This window comes from Scyliorhinus canicula, chromosome 15 (genome assembly GCF_902713615.1).
Source record: "Scyliorhinus canicula chromosome 15, sScyCan1.1, whole genome shotgun sequence".
In the NCBI taxonomy this organism is placed as follows: Eukaryota; Metazoa; Chordata; class Chondrichthyes; order Carcharhiniformes; family Scyliorhinidae; genus Scyliorhinus; species Scyliorhinus canicula.
In genome coordinates, this window is record NC_052160.1 from 118,829,148 (window position 1) to 118,854,570 (window position 25,423).

The 25,423-nt window shown below is 42.7% G+C and overlaps 1 protein-coding gene across 2 annotated transcripts in view; it reads left to right on the forward strand.

Annotated features, from left to right (window-relative positions):
- The window catches only part of LOC119978716 (copine-8-like), a 789,805-nt gene that overhangs the window by 677,653 nt on the left and 86,729 nt on the right, over positions 1-25,423 (forward strand). For both annotated transcript variants that reach the window (XM_038820547.1, XM_038820548.1), the window contains 4 exons: positions 1,689-1,735; positions 3,249-3,430; positions 6,247-6,374; positions 16,003-16,105. In XM_038820547.1, the coding sequence (XP_038676475.1) occupies positions 1,689-1,735; positions 3,249-3,430; positions 6,247-6,374; positions 16,003-16,105 (460 nt within the window). The remainder of the gene's footprint in view (positions 1-1,688; positions 1,736-3,248; positions 3,431-6,246; positions 6,375-16,002; positions 16,106-25,423) is intronic.

A 25,423-nucleotide genomic window follows, 5' to 3' on the forward strand; every position in this document is an offset into this window, starting at 1 on the left:
TTCCCTATTGTGACAATCTGGAGTCATATATAGGCCAAACCAGGTAGGGACAACATATTTTCTTCCCCAAAGGGCCCTGGTGACCAGATGTTTTTTTTAACAATATGATCACCATTACTGATGTCAGTTTTTCAATCCAGATTTATGAACTAAATTTAAATTTCCTATATCTGCTGCAGTGAGATTTGAACTCATGTCACCAGATTATTAGTCTCAGTCTCCAGAATACTAGTCCAGTAACACAACCACTATGCTGTTGTTCACCCGTCAGCCTGTGTTTGCTGATCTAATGGGCTCCTGGTTAAGCAATGCCTCAAATGTTAAATTCCAAACCTTGCTATCTCTGTATCTTCTTGCAGTCCCATAACTCTCCAAAATATCTGCATTCATTTAGCTCTGGCCTCTTGAGGATCTCTGATTTTAATCGATCCACCATTGGTGACCATATTTTCAGCTGCTGAGGCCTTCAGCTCTAGGTTTCCTCCCGAACCCATCCGTCTATCTACTTTTCATTCCTCCTTTAAAATTCTCCTTAAAATCTAAGACAATCTTTGGATTATGTACTCACCTAATCTCTTTAGTCTTTCGCTTTCTTACTTTGTATGGCACAGACTTGTGAAGCGCCTTGGGATGTTTTACTACATTAAAGGTGCTATATAAGTACATGAAATTTTAAAATGATTTTGAATATAATGGTCTGCCTGAAAGTTGATTCCGTATATCAATTAAACTTTGAATGAAGTATTTTTTCCTCATGTCTATCTTAGAAGTGTCCTATTTTAGATCGAGCCTATGTTTCATGGCTCTGCATCTATAATTTAATTTATACTTTTCCAGCAGAACCTTTTAGATGCCCATTACACTCTTGTATATGTCTAGAAGATCACCTTATAAACACATCCCATTTCAGGCCACAAAAAAAATCATGTTTCTCTCGTCTTTTCTTATGTCTTTACTGCTGACACTGAGATTTAATTTTGTGCCTCTTCTCTACTGCCTTCATTGTTTGGATGTCTCTCATGTTTTTTGAAAACCAACCGGATGTATTACTCATGCTTACGTTCGACTGAATCATTATAAAATCTGATCATTACCTCTTCGGCAAAAGAATATGATACAGATCAATGCAATACAAAATATTTTCGGGAGTCGGTTAGCTCAGTTGGCTGGATGGCTGGTTCGTGGAGCGGAGCATTGCCAACAACCCAGGTCCAATTCTCGAACCGGCTGAGGTTATCCACGAAGGCTTCACAACCTGACCCCTCGCCTCAGATGTGGTGACCCTCAGGTTAAATCACCACTAGTTAGCTCTCTTTCAACAGGGGAAAGCAGCCTACGGTCCTCGGGGATTATGGCAACTTTCATTTCCAATATATCTTAACTTTGATTTCTGCTCTGCACTGTGCGGATATGTTTAGCATAAACTCTACTAAAACAAATCTATTTCAGATCCTGCAAGTAGCAATGAGATGAATGGTCAGTAACCTTTTTTTTTAACATCAGTCAAGAATGTTGACCAAGATCACAATAGATCCCTGCTCTTCTGAAAAAAAACTTTTAACTATACCTGAAACACCGGAACCAGTCAAAGAGAGCTCAGTTAACCGATATTGAAATAAAAGCCAATAACAGTCATGTCCAAGAAATATATTTGAGATAAAACTTTGTCTCTCTGTTTAATCTTGCAGAACACAGATCAATTTTACAGTGGCTATTGATTTTACAGCTTCTAATGGTAAGTGCTTAAGCCTCTGATAAATCTCCACTACTTATGGGATTTGCATTACTTACATGGATAGGCTATGAGTTACTGATTTATGGCTTCAATCAAATAATTGACAGTTTTTCCATTGATTAATTTGACATTAAGCTATAGCAGATATCAAATTGTGCATTAAAATGCCTTTAAATTTAAAAGACAATCTTAACACAATTTGTAGTTCTTGCAAATAGGTTGCGCAATCCATTTATATCGTTTGTACAATTTACTGAATTCCATTGGAAAGGTGTTGGTTAGTACGATTCTATACAAAAAGAAGCGAGTAAAGGATTGATGTCAATGGAAAGAACATATTGTGTGAGACAAAATTTAAAAGGAACATGGCTGCTTTCCTAATTCAAGTGATTTACGAAAATAAATATTGAACACTGTAAATACAGTGTTTTGGGAATCCCCTTTAAAAACTATTTTCTGACAAGAGCCAATTTGTTTGATAAATTGTGTTGATGATCTGCTGCCAGTGGCCATTTGAGAGAATCCACAAGAAATTCCCAGCAACGATCTTTCATTTTAAATAGTGTAATTGAAACATCTTGCCAGAAAGCTGGAGTAAAGATTGTTATCAGTTAATAGACTTGACAAGAATAGTGTCTGGTGTTGTAATGATTTGAAGGCTGCAGTTATATTACCACTCTTGTCTCAATAATAGGAACAAAGGAATTAGGAGCAGAAGTAAGCAATTCAGCCCTTCGAGCGCATGGCTGACATCTTCCTGGTCTGAAATGCACCTCCCTACCTACCTGTTTCCCATATCCATTTAACCCGTTTTGTTAATCAGTAATATATCTATCTCCCTCTTGAAACCAATTAATGATTCGGACTCCATCGTACAATGGGGCAGCGAGTTCTACAAATTCACCACCTTCTGCGAGAAGTAGTTCCTCCTCATCTCAGTTTTAAATCTACCACCTCAAATATTTTCTCTCTGTGCATTGAATGTTACTGTTCGTTTCTTTATGATCAGACCAAGCGAAGGCTTACTCCATGCATGCAAAGCACAGAAAAAATTAGTTTCTTCTCGATCATTAGTAAGCAGCAATGTTGTCCAGAAGGAATGAGTCCTAATCACCTCGCTCAGACACTCTCCAATTAATGGAATCTATGTGTCTATGTGCAGAGCTTAATGTCAATCCCACCTGTGTAGTTTTCAGCTTCCAGCTCTTTGAGGTGCACACAGCCAAGCAAATGACCTGTACCTGTAAATGAAGCTGAGCATGTGATGCTTTTGGGTCACTGCACTTTAGTTGCACTCCGAGCCGGGCCGGAGGAGGGAAGGGGGAAATCACAAGCAAATCTGATTTAATATAGGTTAAACATGCTATTTTATTAATACTGATACACTTCAGTATAATTTAATATATATATATAGTTAAATAACATAGCCAACAACCACAAAACGTAAATCATTGCGCATCATCAAATGCGAGTTTTTTTAATAGACTGTTTTTCTTTTTATTTGCTTTATCAGGAAATCCATCTCAGTCCACATCACTTCACTATATGAATCCTTACCAGATGAACGCATATGCCATGGCATTGAAAGCAGTGGGCGAAATCATTCAGGACTATGACAGTGATAAGATGTTTCCAGCATTGGGGTTTGGAGCTAAACTGCCTCCTGATGGAAGAGTTTCGCACGAGTTTGCCTTGGTAAAATATTTTGATGTGTTATTATTGCAATGTAGGATGCAATATGATGAAAGAAATGTAAAGTATGGGTGGGTCAGGCCAGATGTTGTAATACATGGAAGCTTTAGCATGGTGTGGCAGGGAGTAAGAAATAGGAGCAGCAGTTGGCCTTGCAGGCGGTCGAGGCCTCTGCACAATTCAATAAAATCGTGACCGATTTTCTGCCGTAACTTCACTTTCTTGTCCTATCCACCTTAACAAAATTACACGGGTTTGAACGTGCAGTAAGATCCCAACAGAAAGTGACACTTGCATGAACTGCATGGCAGAGAATCCCTGTGAGCAGGGATACAGCAAGCACGCAAGTTACCCTCAGATCATTAACCAATGCAAACATCAAAGGTATGCACCAAGTACCACTCGGGATGCCAACTCTGGTGAGATGCCTTCCTGGAGGGTTATATCAACACATATGTTATCAGGTGGCATTTGTTCAGAGTTGGCATTTGTTATTGAATTTATAGCATTCCCAGCAGTGATGAGATTTCAAGAGGACTTCATTGACTGCAAAGTGCAGGTTTATAATTGACATTGGCGAAAGCCTCAGGGCAGATCAATGATACAGACTGCTAACTGGAGAATATGAACAGAAAGTAAATTCAATGAAGAATAGGAGGTGAGAAAAAGGGAACATTTCCATATTTCAGTTACTGATACAATTCCCAAACTCACAGCCATTATGACATAAAATCCCAATGATAATGTTGTCATATTTGTCAATTAGAATGTCAATTAGAATGGCAAGATTCTGTCCTTGGACTGTTTACTCAGATTAATGATGCGCAGTGAACTGAATACCTTAAGATTTCATTAGGGAGACCATATTGAGTTTTATTTTCATTTTAGCTGCTGATAAGGTGTTCTCATTTGCTCGAGACAATTACATTTGTGGCAACTTTTGATGAAAGCCCATTCATTTTCTTTCCTACTACGTTCATGGTAAGAATCAAATAGTAAGTCTGCAGTAATATGGCAAAGCCCAGGATCCTGTGAGAGTCACGGGTTCAGCTTTTAGCGACAAGCCAAGGGTCCCGCTGCCATGGACAAATATGGGTTCCGCGCTATTGTTGAATGGTGGCATTGACAAGAGGACTTTACCGGCAGAGGACTTTACCAGCCATGGTCAGTTAAGAAGCTTCCATTGGGACTGCCGATCAATTTGTCCTGCCTTTGAGGGCTGCTGGCCCAATTAGAGAGCCAGCAGCACCTCCAGTAGACTAGCCTCCGTGTTGCGATCCTCTCAAAAGGCTGGTAAGAAGGCTGCCGGGGGAAGGCAGGCTGCCCCTGAAATCAGAGGGATGAACCCTCCAGGGATAACATCAAAGCCATTGTCGTCCTTTCATGGAACATGGAATCTCCGTAATAAAATGCACCCCCCCCCCCCTCCCCCCCTCCACTCCCTGCTCTGCCAGGTGGTGAAGAATCCTGCTTTGGACAGCATGAAGTTGCATTGTAGTCTGGAGTGTGCTAACGGCAAGTAACAACTCATAACCATGCACATATTTACAGTAGAGGGTACAGGTATGGAGCTGACTACAGTCTAGGTCTTTATCCATCTCTAGACTGACACTGGCTCTGGATCATGTGCCTTCTTGCATCACTGTGTGGGCAGTACTGTACTCAGTCCCACATTAAGACTTTATGTACCAGACTCTACTACTACAGGAGGCTGCCACAATGTACTTCACACATTCCCCAGGCTGTGGGGGGAGGCCTTTCTGCCAGTAAAATTCCAGCAGGAGTGTGAAATAGGCCAAGTAATTTGGCTAATCGGCCGCCTGCTTTCCAAAGCATTACCAAAAACAAGTTAGCTGTGAATGCATCTCATTGCTATTTTGGATCCTGTTGGCTGCCACATATGCCTACATAACAATATTGTCTACAATGTTTTTTATTTAATTGGCTCTAAAACTCATTGGGATGTTCTGAGGACAATGTAAAAGATATTACATAAATTTGAGTTCACACTTCTATGTTTCTTAAAGCCTAAAAACAAGGTTTGGGCAATGTCTCAAATGTATTACTTTGATTGACTTTCAAGTTTCTCTGAGCTGAGATATATGCTGCTTGGTGGATTTTTATTTTATAGTTATATTTTCCATCATTATCAAATCTGCTTTGTTGATCTTGAGGTTTCCTGATTCCCTTTGTGTTGAAAGTGGAAATAGAGGAGAAGGTGTTTTCATTTTCTGAAATTAGGCCAGAATATGTTCAAGCAGTCATGGGCCTTGAGAAATAGGGTTTTTTTCTTCCACACTGGAACATGGAATCTCTGTAATAATTTCTCATCTAATATGAATGATATAATGAATGCAAAATGGTTTAATATTGACATTTGTATATATGGAACATATGTTCAACAATATCCTTTAATAATGCTTTCATGAAATGGTACTCTGGTGCTCAAGGAGGCCTTTAGTTGCAATTATTTATTTTCCAGGATTGTGTTTCATGATGTGAATTAAATATGACACATTTATTTCTATTCTTTAAAATCAACTCATACAGGTGGTCAAACATGATGACTTAATAGTGCCAGCCAAATTATTTAGGAAAGCTTTGTGGCCTTTCATCAAAGTCTCCAATGAAATAGTGTAGGAGGTCAAATCATGGGCCAAACTGTGAGATAGATCTGTGGCAATAAGAGGTGAATAAATGCCAAATGATATTTTTCCTTCTGCGCAAAAATACTTCCTCGGATCTGAAACAATTATCGGAACAAATTTGAGTTCACCGCAATCTCCAATTGTGTTTTATTTCCTCTGATAATCTTGCAGAATGGCAATCCAGACAACCCATATTGTAATGGTATTGAAGGAATCCTTGAAGCATATCATCGGAGCCTCAAGACAGTCCAGCTTTATGGACCAACGAACTTTGCGCCAGTGATTAATCACGTAGCCAGGTAAAATTAGCAACTCTTTACCATGCTATTTAAACAGCCTTGATTTTTTTTCAGATGGACGGATCACGTGAATTTAAACAAGTAGGATCCAGGGAGTAAACCCACTCATCCTGTCTCAAAATTTCTGTGCAAGGTGATACACTGAGGTTAAAAAGGCTTTGTAAATCTGTTGAAATAATGAGCACCGTAAGAAATAAATAGATTTATTTTTCCAACTAGTCATGTTGTCCAGCACATATTGCCGTCTGAGGTAAAATGGCAATATCTTGACTTCACAATGCTTTGAGTTGTTTAAACAGTACTGGTAACATAAAAGGCAAGAGATTTCCATAATGTATTGTACAGTCCAGTACAATTTGATCGGCGTGCATTTGAATATGTGAAAGTGGAAAGCTGCCAGTGTTATCTACTTCGCAACATCTCTGTATCGTTAAAAAAAAACTCACGTAAACTTTCTTTACAAGAACTTATTATCACAAATTGTGGTCACATTTAGTTTTTAAACTATGGGTGGAAATTTATGTCCCCATCACAGCGGGGGAAGGGCTGTAAAATGTGGCAAGCCGTTAAAAAGCCCATTGACCTCAGTGGGCCCGGAAACTCCTGTTGTCTCGAGGGGCCATAAAATGTCTCCCTATGAAGTAAGCATTTATATTAGAAACTCGTTGATGAACCAATCGGGTTCTCAAAATCTTTTCACCTCCAAATTTTGCTCAATAATTAATATTTGTATTGATCAAAATAAGACTTTGAATCAAGTTTAAAAAAACACATTTCATAAATTACAGATTTATCCGATCAGTAATCTCGTGTATGAACAGAGTACTGAGTGGAACGGATGTGGGAGTTTGAGCTTAGCCACCTGAAAGGGTTGGGCAAGGGAATCGAAGGTTATTGGGTGGATGGGAATGTAAAACTCAGCACAAAGAGATCAGCCATGATCTTATTGAATGCCAGAGCAGGCTCAAGGCCTACCTCGGCACCTATTTTGTATGTTTGTATGACAAGGGCAGTGTGAGTGCCATTCTCCTGGCCCTTCTGGATCTCCCACCCGCCCCTCTACTCAAAAAAGCTGCAGGATCTGCTCTAATAACTGCCACAAATCTGAGAAAGACCTAATTCTGTCAAGCTTTTCACCAGAATATACTCCCTATTACAACTAGATTGCATGACGTCCCCCATCTCCAGGACCTTTCCTTTTCACCTGTCCAAATAATAATTATAATCTTTATTAGTGTCACAAGTACCAGCCACCCCGAACAGGCGCCGGAATGTGGCGACTAGGGGCTTTTCACAGTAACTTCATTTGAAGCCTACTTGTGACAATAAGCAGTTTTCATTTCATTTCATTTTCATTTTCAAGTCGGCTTACATTAACACTGCAATGACATTATTGTGAAAACCCCTTAGTTCCCACACCCCAGTCTAATAGCTGATTTAGATGCTGTCATTGGGTAAAAGGACTGTACTATATCTCATTTTTTGAATGTAGTGCTGAAATGCAAATATCGAAAGAAATAAAAACAATCAAACTGTAACTTCTGTGTAAAGAAGAAGTAACTTCAGCAATTTAGTCAAATACAGGCTGCAAATTTCCCAAAATTGCAGTGTTGGATTAGGCAAGGAAAGCTGTGTGAAAGTCATCAGTTGCACAGATGCTTTTTGTTGCCTGATTTAACAACACTCTGTACAATTTCAAAGTGCTGGTGAATCTCAGACAGACAGCTGAAGGGGTGGGGCCTAAACACGCTGACAACACCAGGATTCTGATACCGGGCCGTAATTTTTAAAGGGAGCCCCAATCTCAAAAGCACATTTAAGGACCCCTCCCCATCGCATGGAGATCGAGATCGGGATCCCCCCCCCCACCCCCAGCAGGATATTGGAACCCCCACTTAACTAAGATTGGAACCCCTCCCCCCCCGCTCAGTCAAGGGAAACACACACCCCAACCCCCACGTACAGAAGGGGAAGCCCTAGCCATGCGAACATGGGGCAACCTCCACCCCTCACCCCCCAAAAAAAGCTAAGATTTGGGAATCCCACTGCGCTCCTACCCCACCCTCCCCATCACACAGCATTTGGGTGCTTCATCCCTCCTCAGCGTTCCCCCCCACCCTTATCACAGGCACTACCCTTTCCTCATTACTGGCATCACCTCACTGTCACGAGCGCACCCCTCCTCATCAATGGCACCGTCCCTGACTTGGTCACTGTCACTGACCCCCCTCCCCCACACTCCGCATCAATGGCCCTGGCCCAAATCCCCTTTACGATCTCTGGCCCAACCCCTCTTCACAGGCACAACCACCCCCCACCCCCCACCCCCCACCCCCCCCCGCCCTAACCAAGTAACAAGCATCGCCCCTCCTGTTCAAAAGGGGAACCACCCCCCAAACGGGTGCATCAGAAGGCTTGCCCTTGGCACTGTCTCGGGTCCCCGCAGCAGCCCTTCCACCAGCTTCACATTTTTATAAAGGAGTACTAATTGGCCCCCGCATGACCACTTGCTGGGAGGCCGTTAGATCACGGATGGACAATTAGATAGGGGGTCACGCCTGATAATTGTATGGAGATTGGGCTTAAGTGGTGATTATTGGTTTCCCGCCACGCTACTATGGGATCCTGCTTTTGCCAACAGGAGCGGGCTGATTAGATCACAAACAGATCGGCACCCGCCGCGGTTCTCAATTTTGGCCTCTCCCACGATTTAATGGCCTCGTCGCGCTCTCGCTTAAGCACAATGCGGCCATTAAATCGCGCTTTATATTTCGTCAATTAAATTGTATCTTGCTGGAACTGTCCTTTTGCTACCTAAATAGAGAATTAAGCAATGGAAAGAAATCCACCGTACCACAGTATAAATCAGGTATTCTAATATACTTTAACTTCCCTTTTATTCAGCTTAGGTGTGAAATGGCAATTACCTAATTTTCTTTTAGCTCTTAATAACACGGTGACACCTATACTTTCCCTTCTGCTATAATCAAAATGAAACATTTCTGTCATGGGATTTTCAGTGAATTTATGCAGGGCTAAAATTAGGACTGGTTCAGTTATTCCTTCCTTAAGTTTGGTAGCCTGACAGACCTTGTGCCATTTAATGGGCATTAATGTGCAACTGTAGGATTTTCCTGTGGAACAAAATGTAATTTGGTATGTTAATATCTTTAAATGTGGGCCCCTTAGCTCTATTCTGTAGAGCATTACAAATAGCTGTCCAGGCAAGCATTCATTTCTAGCAGTCACAGTTCTCTGGCTTCAAAAGGCACGAAAGGCTGTCCGGACCAACAAGTGTCTTTGATTGGCAGCCATATCAATGCTAAAGATTCAGGACGTGATTCAATCGAAACATTTCTATGTCCGGTTTCAGGCTCATTTAGTGGGGTGTTTCTCAGCGCCTGCAGCGCCGAGAAAGACCCCGCTATGTAACGGTACTTTGCTGGGTTTTTTTTGCCTCAGCAAGGAACTCCCCACCAAAGCCGCACTTATGTCATTTCCTGCAGGAAGACGATTCACAGATCAGAATGCCATTTTTAAAGGCAACCCCAATCTTTTGACCCGCTCAGTGTCCTCACCGCAGCCTCTGGACCCGCTCGCTTCATCCAACTTACCTATTCCAGAGTCCTTGATTTTTTTCCTCACCAAACCTCTTATGCGCAAGGCACCTCTGGGCCCGACTGCTGACATAGACAACCTGGCACCCTGGGACTGCCACTCGGGGCTGGGGGGCTGCTGTGCGGTGTGGGGAGGGTGTTGCGTTTTGGGTCTGATTTGCAGTGTGGGGCATGTGTGGCCGGCCAGGGGACCTAGTTATCAGTCTATCCACTCAAAATGGCAGCCTGATAATGGGATTCCATTGGGCATCCCTCGTATTCAACGTCATGCAAAAAACTGCATGGCATGGAACACTGAATTACTTGCCAGTCACAGCCCCTGTCTGGACTGCTCTCTAGCTTCCTCGAGATTCTGTATGGCAGGGGTGCGGATCTGTGGTGGTACCGTTTAGGCAGGGGTCCCTATGTGTGGTCCGCCTATTACAGAGATCCCTGTGGGAGTTTTCCCTATTGCAGGGGTCCCTGGGGGGAGGTATCTCCATTGCAGGGGTCCCTGGAGGTGTGGTGGGTCAGGTCACCCCAAACTTGGGATTGGAGGTTAAATCTAGGGGTGGGGGCTGGTGTGCGGTGCCGGGGGGGGGAGGAGTTCAGCTATGATTTGGGGTGTGTTGTGGTGTGGGTGGCCAGCCACAGGATCTCATTATTGGGCTGCCTCTCAATATGGCGGTCCCTTAGTTGGATCCCCTTGGGAATCTCTCGTATTCCACGCTATGCATAAATGTGCATGGCAAGAAATCGCTTAACTGGCTGAAATTCACCTCCAGCCGGAATCTTGCCCTTAGTTATATATGAATAGATTACAAAAGATTTATTTGTGTCTGACATCGTAATAGAGAGTTAGAACGCCTTGGAGCAAAAGATTGAAGAATTGTAGAGGCTAACGATTCTTTTGTCCCTGGAGATGGGTGATATTGAGGCAGCAGTTAGAAATTAGCATTGTCATTATCAAGAGAGGAAATCAGTGAGAGTAATAGGTCGACTAAGATTTATCAATCAGCATTTTTCTGGCACCATATTAACCCATTATATTTTATATATTATCAGTCAAAATCTCTGGACCTTCATTTAGGTCTGCCTGCAAAGTTGTGGCAATAAAATATCAACGACGAACATATGTATATTAAATCTCATGGTGGTAATATTTTGAAAGCGTCGACAACTCTAAAGGTCCACAATCTTTGAGGTGGTCAACATTTACAAATATGGCAATTTATGTAAACTGCATTGAAAATTAACGGTAAAGACTAAATGCTGTTCTGTATTTGTGCAGTCACCCAATCAAAATCATATAATTTTGGGTGGGAAGGAGGGTGTGTAGAGAAAGAAACCTAATTTGTTTTTGCATGCACACCTTAACATGGTGCAGATGTTAAATTATTTTGAAACTTGTTTTCCCTAATGGAGATTAACACATGTAAATTGGGCTAATAAATATGCACTCAGCACGAAGCACTGACTGTTCAAAACTGAAGCCTGAGAGAAACACAGCCCGGGTGGCTTGAATGCATATTAACAGCTTTATAATAGCTAATTCATATACGTACAATGCAGAAATGCCACTAGGGACTGGTGCTTAGTACTTCTTAAAAGCCATCAAAGGCGAGAATTTTAAATGTCCTGTATTTTTAACAAATAACGTATTCAAAAGTTTTAGTCATGAAAATTCCATCGGACTTTTGAGGCAACTCTTGATGCACTTAAATTGGTCCCTCCTTATGTAAAAATAATTTCTGTATTGCAAGTTAGACATTTCTGATGAGAGTTCTGTTGCAATAAACACAGTCAGGATGCCATTATACCGACAGCATCTATTGGCCTGTAACCAGTCTAAGCTAATCTTGTTGATTTGATCTGTCTATGTGCTGTCTGGAGCGAGTGCCTGTGCATACAGATAAATTCCTCTTCAACATTACCACATTGGATTTTGGAGAAAAAATCCGAATTAATCTCAAATCCCAAATCTCAGTCAATCATCCTTATCTGGGAACTGCTTTTAAAAGTGACAATTAAAAGCTTGTTCAACCACAAGTGCTGGTCAGTACATGTCTGTGATCTGCATGTAGAACACCTCTCCAAACTGGTCTATTACCAATTTGGCTTCTTCAGAGGTAATTACATTATGTATGAAAACAACAAGTCATTTAGCAACAGGCTTCCCTCCTGAAAATGTCTTACACCAAAAGCATTAACATACCTCCAAAAAAGTTGTTCAGAAGTGCAATCCAGTTTATCCTTGACATATCTTCTGCCGTTGTCTTATTGGTTAATTGCATGTAATCAAAAACAATAGGCAGATGTCCAAATCTCATTTATTCTAGATAAAGTGATAACATTTAATCTGGCAAGATTTGTTTTTCGGGTAAAATATTTCAAATTGCTAACAGCTTGAAATGTTATTATTTATTGTTTGTTTGCAAAACCAATGCAAATTATTTTCTGCATCTAGGCTGGGAAAATGTTTTTTTTTTACATTTTCACCACCACAAAGCATTGGGATTCTTAATCCGGCTCAGTTAGCGACTGATTAGACCAAATTTTCCAGTCTACATGATCACTGTATCCAGCGTGAAACCATAGGCAATTCAGCCATTTGCCCACTTGCTCATTCTGGTAAAGGCAATTATCCAATGGGTAATATTTTACAAAGTACAATAGCTTCAAATTGACAATAATACTGCTACAAATTTTGAACCTGCATTACTTATTCTCTTGAGTTAGCAGCATGTTATTCCCCTTCAATTAGGACCATACCCTTGCTTCCCAATATCTAGTAAGAAGTCTTACAACACCAGGTTAAAGTCCAACATGTTTGTTTCAAACACTAGCTTTCGGAGCACTGCTCCTTCCTTTCACCTGAGGAAGGAGCAGTGCTCCGAAAAGCCCATTGGTCATGTCTTACCTTACTAATCTATTGGTTAAATGTCTGTGTGTCATGTCTCTGGTGCTCCCTCTAGTGTCTATCTAGTCTATGTGTATTTACATTAACCCCTTGTGTATTTACAGTGATGCATATCACCACACACCCCTTAATTCTAGGTCCATACCAATCCACTTCTGTACAGACACTGTCCCCACTGTCTGTTAACATTGTGACCTGCCTGGTTGTTGCAATTTGCTTCTAGCACACACCTGCGCTATTGGGGTGATCTTCCTTGACTGCTGTCATGCTACACTACGCACATGTCATGCAGGCGCCCAGCCCTCAGCATCCCCACCACACATTTTACTGCAAAGTTCCACTCTGTTTCTGACAGTTCTCGATACTCACATTTCCCTTCTTGGTACTCCCTCACCATGGAATTAGATCAGTATGGACACCAGCTGCAGACCTGCTACTCAGCTTGTCTCTCTTTGTCCCATTTGCCCCATTATCTATTGCCTCTAGACTCCCTACTCTTGCCATCTTATTTACTTCCTGCATAGTGCTTTCCAGCATTATAATTCCCTCTTCACAGATAAAAACAGAAAATGGTGGAAAAACACATCAGGCCTGGCAGCATATGTGGTTAAAGAAACTAGAGTTACATTTCGAGTCCGTATGACTCTTCTACAGAGCTAAAGAGAGGGAGAAATATGATGAATTTTATTCTGTAGAAGAGGGATGTGGGTGGAGTAAAATAGGTCAGTGATAGGACGGAGCTAGGAGAGATTGCAATAAAGATGTGTAATGCACAAGACAGAGGAAGTGTTAATAGCAGTGCAGAGGATTATAGAAGGTGGTGATAGTGCCATAAATGTAAAATGACAGAACGTGTCAATACGAGAACAAAGGTTAGTGCTCAGTGAAAGCAAAACTTCAAGTACAAGTGACAGGTGTCTGAGTGGAAGGGGTGGGGGGAAGTAGGGGAGGCATTTGCATTGGGACAAAAACATTTTTGGATAAAAAAGGGTCAAGGTAGAGGAGAAAGGTTGCACTCTAAAATTGTTGAACCCCATGTTGAGCTCCGAGGGCTGTGACATGCCTAATCGGAAGATGAGGTGCTGCTCCTCCAGTTTGCATGGGTTTCACTGGAGCTTTTCAGCAAGCCAAGGACAGACATGTAGACATAAGAGCATGATGCTGAGTTGAAATGGCTGCAACAGAAAGGTTGTTGTTCTGCTTGCGGACTGAGTGAAGGTGTCCGGCAAAGCAGTCATCCAGGCTGCATTTAGTCTGCTTCGTGTAGTAGGGCCAGCATTGGAAGCAGCGAATACAGTCGACCAAATTGAAGCAAGTGCAAGTGAAATGTTGCTTTATCAGAAAGGTGTGTTTGGGATTGAGGATGAGGAGGTAAAGGGGCAAGTGTTGCACCTCCTGCGATTGCAAGGGCAGGTACCGTGGGAAGGGAATGAGGAGTTGGGGGTGTTGAAGGAGTGGACCAGGGTGCCACAGAGGGAGCAGTCTCTGTGGAATGCTGATGGTGGTGATGGTGGAAGAGGGGGGGGGGGGGGGGGGAACTTAAGGGGCAAATGTGTTTTGTGGTGGCATCATGCCGGATTTTGGAAGAAATGGTGGTGGATGATCCTTTAAATGCGGAGACTGGTGAGGTGAACTGAGGACAAGGGGGATCCTATCATGGTTCTGGGAGGGAGCGGAAGGTGTGAGGGTAGAGATGGGTCAAGCCCGGTTAAGTACCCTGTCAACCACAGCATTCTCATTTATCTCAGCATTCTGTTCCACTGTTCCCCTTTCTAGTTAATTTCTGACTCCTATTTTCCCAGGTCGCTAGTTCTCACTGCAGTTTGATTTCCTTAAAATTGTTTTCACTAGCTTTTATTCTGCTCTTGTTTCCCACACTCTCAAGGATGCACGAAAAAAAATCTTTCTTTCCCTGCTCACCTAATTAGACATTGATGTGAGTCAGCTAAACTGCTCCTCCATTTTATAGTTCAGAGGCATCGACCTTTGTGGTCAACCTCACTTGATTGTATTTCATATGTACCATGCGAGAGGTCAGTAGCTTGCATTGTACAATCTATCAAAGGCTGACTCATGACCTGTGCGGTTTGCTTTCTTCACTCAAATACTTTCAGGATCTCTGTCTTTTCTGTGGCCTATGTGCTTTATCGTTTCCGCTTCATTCATGTTCTTTTAATTTTTCCTTGTTTGCAAGACCTCAGAATTTCACAGAAAAAAGTGGATGAAATCAGACAAAATCTTTTAAACGAATCAAGAAAAATACCAGGAATCCTTTGTGCCTTGGATTCATGACAGCCACCGTGGAACAATGGCCTGTTTGCTTGCATCAGTCCTGTCCCCGACATAGCCTATACAAAATGTTTTTGTGCTTTGCAACACCGCCATACTTTGCAATCTTCTTATCGCTCTTGTAATTTATATGCTGTCTTGACTTCCACTTACCTGTCAACTGTGTAGGTGACAACATCTGCTGCCAAGTTCAAAATCAAAACATATAACTGGAGACTCAGGTTTCTGTCCTCCCCCTGTGAATTGAAACTACCGTAGTCCGTTCCCAATGATGAACATAATCTAGTTTCACTGAGGAAAATCTCCACTTTGTGTAACGTTGATCGGCAGTATGAGAATAATAGCACACAATCTTGGGGAAATATTGGACAGGAGATATCCATTTCAGGGTGACGGGCATACTTCATTGGTGATGAGTACAGGGGCAAATTAGTCAGGAGAGGGCTTTGAGTCGAACCTCCTAAACATGGAATTATGTTTTTTTTTAATCCTTCCTACATCCCAAATTTAATGTCAATCCCATATAATTGTTTTGCAGTGGTGGAAGTGCTGTGCAAAATATCTAACTAGGAATTCACTACATATTGATTAAGTCAAGATCTCACCTTTTGAGGACCAACAGCAAGAGTTATTAGTCTGAAGTGCACTTGTATTTTGTGTAGATGTAAATGAATGTGATTTATTATGTGCTTTTCCCGTGGAGAGGTCAGTAGCATGTTTTATGCAATCTGTCCAACGCTTCAGATGTTCGTGAACTTTACCCAGCTCGATGTTCTAATTAGTGGTGTCATTTTCTAATATCCACTTTGTCTGGTTTCTACAGATACGCAACAGCTGTACAAGATGGTTCACAGTACTTTGTTCTGCTCGTTATAACAGATGGAGTTATCTCAGATATGGCACAGACTAAAGAAGCTATTGTTAATGTAAGTCCTGGTTTATTCTATTAATCTCACAGATCATATTCAGTGTGAATTGAATTCTAGTGAGAATCATCCTTGAAACCATTTCATATTGTACCTACGTCCAAAAAATGTAATCAAGTACAAAATCGTATTAATAATTTCTTCTATTATTTGCTGGAATTAAGCTTATTAAAATAAGATTATATTTAATACAATGGCGCATACATTTTGAAACGTGTATTTATCTCTTGACTAAAAAGTGCAGACAGCATAACGTTTATTCAAAACCTTTCATCTTTCCTCATTTCTCATATAACACCAAACTATTATTACAGTTTGGCTGTAACATTTGACCTTTCTGTTGCTACAAAGTACTTGAATTACTGGTGATGAAACCAACAGTCCATTTTATGTGTTGATAGTTCTATTTGGAAGCACCTTAGACATCATCTTTATACAACTGTACACGTGAGATAATTAACTCACACTTGAATATGCAGTTTCTAAAATATGTGATTAAAAGTAACCTGCTTTATAAAGCAGGTGACAAGCATTTTGGAGGTAGAAATGAAATCCAGTAGTCTTGTAAAAACGTACAAGACTTGGGGCCAGATTTTCACTACCAGATGCAAAGAGGGACGTGGCCAGGCCACCTCGGAAGCGTAATGGATATGTCAGGGCATATCTGATCCAGGAATATTTCTCATGCAGGAAGACTGCATTTTTTGAGAACACGTCCTTTCAACATATAACCTCGAATACGTCCAGTCTTATTTCCAATGTATGGCGCTTGTTTGTCCAGCACAAACATTCTCCACAGGGAAAGACCATGGGGAGAATTCTGCGCCCACATTCGCCATGAGCGTAAAATCCCATGAGAGCTGGAAAACGAGGATCTCGCTGACGGAATCTCATTTTCCAATTCTCCCCAACCCCGCCAGTGATGTAACGAGCTTCCCGCCCAGGAAGGAAGAATGTAGGCATAAGAATATATAAATAAGACCACCCCCAGTGTCTGTGGTTGGATGGGGGGGTGGGGGGGAGGGAATAGGGGTTGCCCGTGTGGGGGGTCTCCATGTGCGTGTGTGGGGGGGGGGGGGGATTCCTTTTTTTTAAGCGAAAACAATGATTCCCAATATTGCCAACTTTTTCTGGTCCCACCTCGTCAACCTGATGGTCTGGGCCAGAGCTCCATTTTATTTTGCACAAAATGCTGCACAATGTGGTGAGAAAACGGGCAGCACGGTAGCATGGTGGTTAGCATAAATGCTTCACAGCTCCAGGGTCCCAGGTTCGATTCCCGGCTGGGTCACTGTCTGTGCGGAGTCTGCACGTCCTCCCCGCGTGTGCGTGGGTTTCCTCCGGGTGCTCCGGTTTCCTCCCACAGTCCAAAGATGTGCGGGTTAGGTGGATTGGCCATGCTAAATTGCCCGTAGTGTCCTAAAAAAGTAAGGTTAAGGGGGGGGTTGTTGGGTTACTGGTATAGGGTGCATACGTGGGTTTGAGTAGGGTGATCATGGCTCGGCACAACATCGAGGGCCGAAGGGCCTGTTCTGTGCTGTACTGTTCTATGTTCTATGTTCTAAAACCCATCTGGGGAGCTGCATACTAATTTCTCCACCTCAGTCTGCACTCTGTGCAGAAGTAGAGAAATTCTGCCCCGTATCTTCCCTTTAGCACTTCATCCCTCTTTACCAGTTTTCCCATTCAGGGATGGAGGCTCGCATACCTCTGAGCTTGTCTCAAAATTTAAGGTGTTAGCAATCATTACAAAGTTCACATTCACAAGTGGATGGAAAAATAGCTCGGCGAAGAGCTCAGTCTTGCGACCTCTCAGCAACTTCTACATGGTGCTCCCGTTGAGGCCTCGGATGAGGTTGAGGCAGCTTGTTTGCCTGTCCCTACTTGCAGTTGAGGTGCTAGTGGCCCTTGTCCTATTCAGTGGAGGAGGTGCCAATGGGGGTGGTCCATAGACTTCAGCACTGGCGTTAATGCAGGACAGCCTGTATCACAGGATCCTGCTGCATAGATAATCCTTGAGTCAGAGGAGATAAGGAAGCCAATGATGGTGATAGCACCCAGAGAGGATGGTCTGTTATCATGGTTTTATCTCTGGATTCATTAGCTTCCTACTCCAGAAGTTGAAGGCAATGGTCTTTTGTTGAAAACACATTTAATTATACACTAATTATTTATAGCGGTTAAGACCAAGACATAGCTGTAGCTACTTTCTAAGATGTTTCTCAGTCATCTTCTTATGACAGAACTCCATATGCACATACTCCATAGTTATCATTCAAAATAAATCTTTATTCTACATTTTAGCCACGTCTTCATCCCCAGCCTATTGTATAGACACATTCCCCAACACCTCCCCGCAAAGTATTTTCTCTCAAAGGAAATGTCTCTCAGGTGGTTTAACCAGTCATCCTGAGCAAATGAGGAGCTCCTTCTGAGGAAGGTGGGAATCCTGTTGCTATGAGGTCAGTTCATGGTGATTGTTACTCCTGGTTTCCCTCATTTTGTGGTTCAATAAGTGTGATGCTGTTCTGAGGTTCAATGTACTCCGCCCATACTATTAATGGTGTTCTGTCCTTTGAGATTAGGGCAGATCTGTTAATTCGAATGATGCCTGACTGTATCTTGACCAAAAATGATCTTGGTTGCTTTAGCTTCTCAATTATTGTTCCTGTACGGTTCCAGCCTCTGACTCAATCACTCAGTTGGCTTCCTTCTTCCTCCATGACATTGGGAAGTAAGGTTTTGGACAGGAGAGGAAATTGGGTCCTTAGTTTGCGACCCATCAGAAGGTTGCAGGGGGAAATCTCATGATGTAATGGCGTGGAATGATAACTAAGCGGAGTGACCACAAAGTCGCCATTCTTCAAGAGGCCTTTAACAGTGCATACTCCTCACTCAGCTTCTCTGTTAGACTGTGGGTGTTTTGAGAAGCTTGTGGCATGTGGAAATCTATGTGATGTTTACGAAGGATTGAAAGCACTCATTGGTGAGTTGTGGTCCCGGATCCAAGATGACAACCTCAGGAATGTCATGTGTAAAGAGCACTTTCCCCAAGGAGGTAATGACTGCTTCAGAGATGAGGTCATGTAATTTTTGCACCTCTATCCAGCGGGAGTAATAATCTACTACTATCAGAAGTATCCTTCCTTTAGAGCCAAGCAATCCTTGCCAAAGCATTTCCAAAGCGTTGATGGGAAGGAGGACAGCAGAAGTAGCTCTTTCTGTCCCAGCTGTGGATGGTGGAGGTGAAACTGTTGGAGACAATCTGTTCAATAGAGAGTGAAATCCCTGATCACCATGGTTACAGCTGTGCCCTGTCTCATTATGTGGTTATGCCAAGATGCCCTCGATGGACCGTCTGTAGGACAGGCAGGCTGAGAGCACACGGTAACACAACTCTTGCATCATTAATCAGGAGGCCACCTACGACACTGAAATGGTGAAGCTTTTCAAAATATTACCTCAAGCTGGGGTTGCTTGTGATGTACTGTGGTCACCTGTCCAGGCAGTATGTGTGAATCTGGATGTATTCTACGTCTTGCTTTTGCACCATATGAAATTCAAGAAATTTCTGGTCAGTTGCCACCAAGTATTTTGGAGTCAAGGCTGTAAAGCCTTCAATTTCTGTGACAAAGGATTTGTCTTACTGTAATGGATGAGTGATAACTACCCTTGACAGTGCATCGGCCGGAGTCTGATATTTACCCTGTACACATTCTGCAGTGGTGTTTCATCACATGAGGCAAAGTCGGAATTTCTGATTCCTGGATGGCACCTTTGCGATTTCCTTTGTGTTCAACATTGTTACAAATGGCTCATGATCTCGATCTTAAACTGCAAATCAAGTACTTAATTAGAGACTTTCTCACATGCCCAAGTCACTGCCAGAATCTGATATTGTAGTTTTATATCCTGATTTGTTAGCTTCTTACTCTGGAAGAGAACTTTCTGGAGTCTTGTTAAAAACACATTTATTTACACACTGACTATATACAAAGGTTAAGTAAGGCCAAGAGGCTACTCTCTAAGATGCGTCTCAGTCATCTACTCTCAGTGAGTGACATCATTGTGACAGAGCTCCTCACGCATATGCTAAGTAGCTATGATTAGAATTAACCCATTACTCCACAGATGGCAGACTCACCACGTCACTAATTGCCTCAGCCCTTGGATGGTTCACTATTTCAGTACAGGGGATCACCAAATGCGGCACAGCTGGCATCCACCATGCATCTTTGTGCCATCAGCACCACTCTGTAATCAATGCTACAGAGCATTACATGCATTTTGTGCATGTTAGCATCTCTTCCTGCATTCACGCCAAATGGTGCTACACTTGGATGCCATGGGGTTAACCACTTACTCGCTCAGGGGGAGCTCATCTGTTCAAATGCCTGCAACAAGGTAGTAACATGAGATGAATGGAATCCACATTCTCATCCCGTGATCTCACATTTGTCAGTGAATACTGAGATGTGAGCAGACATCTCGCACTGCTAGTCAAAGTAGAGGCACCTTGCTTGTGATTCCCGAAGCCCTGCAACAGTGCTAAGTGGAGAACGGCTGTGTCCATTATCCATCCGCTGAGGTGGACTGCCCATAGCTACCTCTCCCTCTCTCACTTCCTCTTGCTCTTTAGTTCTGCACTCTCCACCCAGTGCCTCTCTCTCTCTCTAATTGCTCCAGAAAGAGTATATCTGCATTGGTGGCAGATACGATTAAATGAGTGACAGTGCTGACTCTGTTGGTTCAGATATTTGAGAGTTCCCCATTGTTGCTGCGGCACTTTGACACCCACCATCCATGACCTGATTCTGTGGGAGATAGTAAATGGCGATCATGGGAATTTGCCTTTGACAGGCGATCATGGGAATTTGCCTTTGCCTTTGCAAAGCTGAGGCTTACTGATGTACCTGAGCCTTTGGCATGCTGTCAGGTGCGGGATGGAGTGGACTCCTTTTTTACATCCCCATTATTCACCATCTAATTATCCTTTCCTCCACGTATTTCCATCTCTCTAACGCCCAGTTGATTATTCGCCCCACCTCCCCTGTCAAATTCCATTTGAAGTCTCCTCTATGGTTGAGAGGATGTTGAACTGGGGAACCCCTCCTTCAGTGTGCAGCTTCCCCTACTTATTCTGAACCCTCTTCTCCTGCAATGACTAAAGAGAGAGAGAGAGAGTTGAGGAAATGCTAGCGTCTTTCACCAATACCAGTGACTAATTTACATAAGATGATGCATGTAGCAGTGCTGCCAGCTAAGCTCCGTGCATTGCTGACAGGTCATTAATTACACTGGGCACATAATTTTTCCCAATTTCAGTCGCACTATGTGTTAATTCATTCCGCACTTTGACCACACCACAGTCAGTGTTTAGAACGTGTGTAATTCCGTCAATTTTACTGTAGCTCACAACTGAGAGGAAAGAAAATTTATCTTGTGGAAACAATTCATTCCAGTTCCCAACCTCTAATAGGATCTCAATCTCGAATCAGATGTTATGTATGTGTTGCCCCCTTACAGTAGACAGGGTGGCAGAGTAACACAGTAGTAGCACTGTTGATTCATGGCATCAGAGTCCCAGATTTGATTCCCACCTTGGATCACTGTCTGTGCGGAGTCTGCACATTCTCCCCGTGTCTGCGTGGGTTTCCTCCGAGTGCTCCAGTTTCCTCCCACAAGTCCCGAAAGACCTGCTGTTAGATGAATTGGACATTCTGAATTCTCCCTCTGTGTACCCAAACAGGCGCCGGAGTGTGGCGACTAGGGGATTTCCACAGTAACTTCATTGCAGTGTTATTGTAAGTCAGCTTGTGACACTAATAAAGATTATTATTATTTTTATGTGGCCAGAATTTTCCATTTTTCTTCTAAGCGCTTGGCTCAGGCAAGAAAAGCGATGTGCAGCTTGCTGGCTGCACAGCCTGCTTTTCGCACCATATTGTCCAGCGCTGAGAAGGAAAAGCATTCTGGAGGCATGTACCGGGCCATCGGTCTGGTGGGCCGGGCCTGAAAGAGCTGACAATGTCAACTTTGCAGAGATTTGGGCGGTCCAATTTCCAGAAAGAGAAAACGAAGAACCCCCTGCAAATGCATGGGTACTCACCACCAACCCCCCACCCCCCAAACTCACTGGGGGCCAGTTTAGCTCAGTGGGCAATGTTAACTCGGCTAGAAGCACAGTATCAATTCCCGTACCGGCTGACGGCACGCCTTCTCAACCTTGTCCTCGCCTGAGGTGTGGTGATCCTCCAGTTAAAGAACCACCAGTCAGCTCTCCCCTCAAAATAGAAAGCAGCCTATGGCCACCTGGCGACTTTACTTGCTTTATCTCACGTCCACGGGGACCCTTCCATGGAGTCCCCCAGAGGATAATGCCAGGACACTGGCTGGCCATATTCTTCGATCTCTCCAGAGGCTGTTCTTACCCGTGCGCCCCGATCCGTTCTCTTTGCCTAATTCCTGTTTTTAAAAATCTGTTGTAAACCTCGCTGATGTGACGCCAAGTCCACGAGGGGGGAGATCCCAATGTGGAGGATGATACAGTGGAACCCATTAATAATATAGAAAATGTATTTAAATGATGTTCCTGACCTTCCTGAGTGAGAACCTCACAATGCCAATGGCTGGGGGTTGAGGGGAAGGCTTCCGTAGGAGCAAGGACGAGCCCCAAGATCTTGCCGACGAGATTCCCCGTTTTGACCTCCCGTGGGATTTTGCACCCGTATCTCCATTTGCGTCCATGGTGAACGCGAGCACAAAATCCCAGACGGTGTTAAGGCTCTGTGAAAGAAATAGCCTGGATAGTTCATGGTGCAGCAGACAATGTAAATTTTTGTCCCAGAGGCATTGTTTCAAGTCCCACATTGGGTATGATTTTTTTCTTCAAAATGTTATTATTTTATACTTTTTTTTTGCCAAAACTTGCACTTCAACAGAATATTACAATCAATGCTCCACATTGAAAATTGACGATCTCATTTACTGAAATTTCTTGATCATACATCTTCATCATTAATTAGGTGAAGAATCGTGCTTTACAGAGGGAACAGTTGATAAACCATAGATGGAGTGGATACAGGAATTTGCAATTGGTTAAAAACTGCACAGATTTAAAAATCAGTAACTTGAACTTTATTGTTAGTCTGCACCAAACCAACTTGCACATTTTGAAGCCCTTCACCTGTGTATCCTTAACATTAAGCATATAATTAACACTATTTTCATCCAGCTCCTCCATAACCAACACCGCTTTGCAGAAGTCTCTCTTTTAACTATTTTTCACACGTTTTCGATCAGTAATTGCCCGTCACCTATGCATCCTTAATCTTAATCATGCAATTAAGACTATCTACCCAGGACTGTTCAGCTGGTGTGTGTGCTAGGGACTGGAGGTCTGTCAAATAGGTTCTCCGTTGCACTCACCTTGCCAGAGTGAAGAAGGAAGGTCATTAAACCTATCAGAGCACTGCACCCAGTTCCTGCAGACATTTTGTGGCTGACGGTTATCTGCCATCTCCAGCCAGGCCTGTTTTAGATTGGCTAACTGGCATTTGTCTGCTATCCTCTGGGAACAATACCTCTGAACTCTCTCACATTGCTTTCAACAACATTTTGGGGGCTGCATCTGTGAACTCTGGGGTCAACCCGCTCCGGGATTTGGACCTCTGTTTCTCCTCCTGCTGAACTCAGCTTCCATGGTAAATCAAAATGACTGCTACAGTAACGGTTCCCCTTTTAAATTGAGTCTTCACTTTACAATTTTTGCCTCCATCCAGCACCTGCCAACGGTAATTGGTCATCAAACACCAGCCTCCAGCTGATATCAGAGGAAAATCATGGACTGTGGCAATTACCCTCGCCTACCCTCTCCCCCTGCCCCAAGAATGGGGTCAGGACCGAGAAATGGTTCCGATGCCGGGTGGAAACATCCTATCCTTGGTTTCTTCCTGAGAAACCCAGCGAGATTTGCCAATTTTACTTTGATGGGTTCCTGGATGTTTAACCATGTGATTGATACCTGACTATATTACAATCGATATTGTTATGTACGATATCGTACATGACATCTACCTGCAAATGTTATTGGGTTGCTATTCCTCGGCTTTCAATACAATCTACACAGTAGATTTGTAAACTACACTCAGTTTACAAAACATCAAAACTTTGTTCTTTGATTGCGAATTTCAGATTTTGACTACAAATGAGAGAGAATACTTAAGAGTCCAGCATTTGAGACATTCATGTCTTTCAAAATTATACAAACAAGTGTTATCAATTAATATGGCTGCGTAATTTCAATGCCTAACTTAATACCTGCGATTAAGAGCAGGATTAGCATTGTAATGTAACGATCAGTGAATTATCCAATAATGTGTGTAAAGTTTGTGGTATTTTTGGCTCCCGGCTGCTCCAATGACTTACAGCACCAGATTTGTAAGTAAAACACAAAAGAACTACTTAGTTATAACAAGAGAAGAGTTAAACATATAATGACGATATTAAAACAACGATCTGCTAATCTAATTACTCCCCAACCACAATCCCACCCTTCACCCACACACACACAAGATGGGTAGGTTAGGATCAAAATAATGGGGATTAAAAGGGCATGAGAGATGAGGTTGTGTTCTTTGTAGTCAGCAATCTTCTTGGGACACAAAATGTGAAACTCCACCAGTTGAACCAGACCTTCTCGTTTGTGCCTTTAATTAGCCGCAAGCTGTAGAAATTCCTCTGAGGAGTCACTTTCACTTGAATGACCTCTGCTTGATTGGCTCTCAGCCTCACTAAGACAATCTTAGAATTCTTTGCCTGAGAATTTAAAAGAAGGGTTTCCGTCCACTCCGGCTATTGACGCTAGTCTGGCCTTTGTACAAGTTTTCTGGCTGCAAGGTAGGGAAAAAGGAAAAGGCTTTTTCTTCCAGATCTTTAGAGGTCTCAGGCAAGAGCTATCAGCACTGTGCCTTCCTCAGACTTTCAAACAGAGATTAGGCTTTCACAGACCTGGCATGTGACATCACTGGACTATGCCACATAACACACTGCACTGAGGGGAGTCCTCGGACAAGTTCCAATCGCACCTTATACCAGGGATGTTTCAGTCTGCAGAATTGTGGAATCCAGCAAAACAAAACAGGCCTTGAAGAAATATTAACATTTGCATAAATGGCATAAAAGTGGAAAGCATGAGATCTCGATTTCTAAAATTGGTCAATATCCACAAATTGGCAGTCAGATTTTAATAGAGCACTGCTTTCAAACATGAGGGTTTTCTCTCCCACGGCAACCTCTCACAAAGTCATCAGAAGGCAC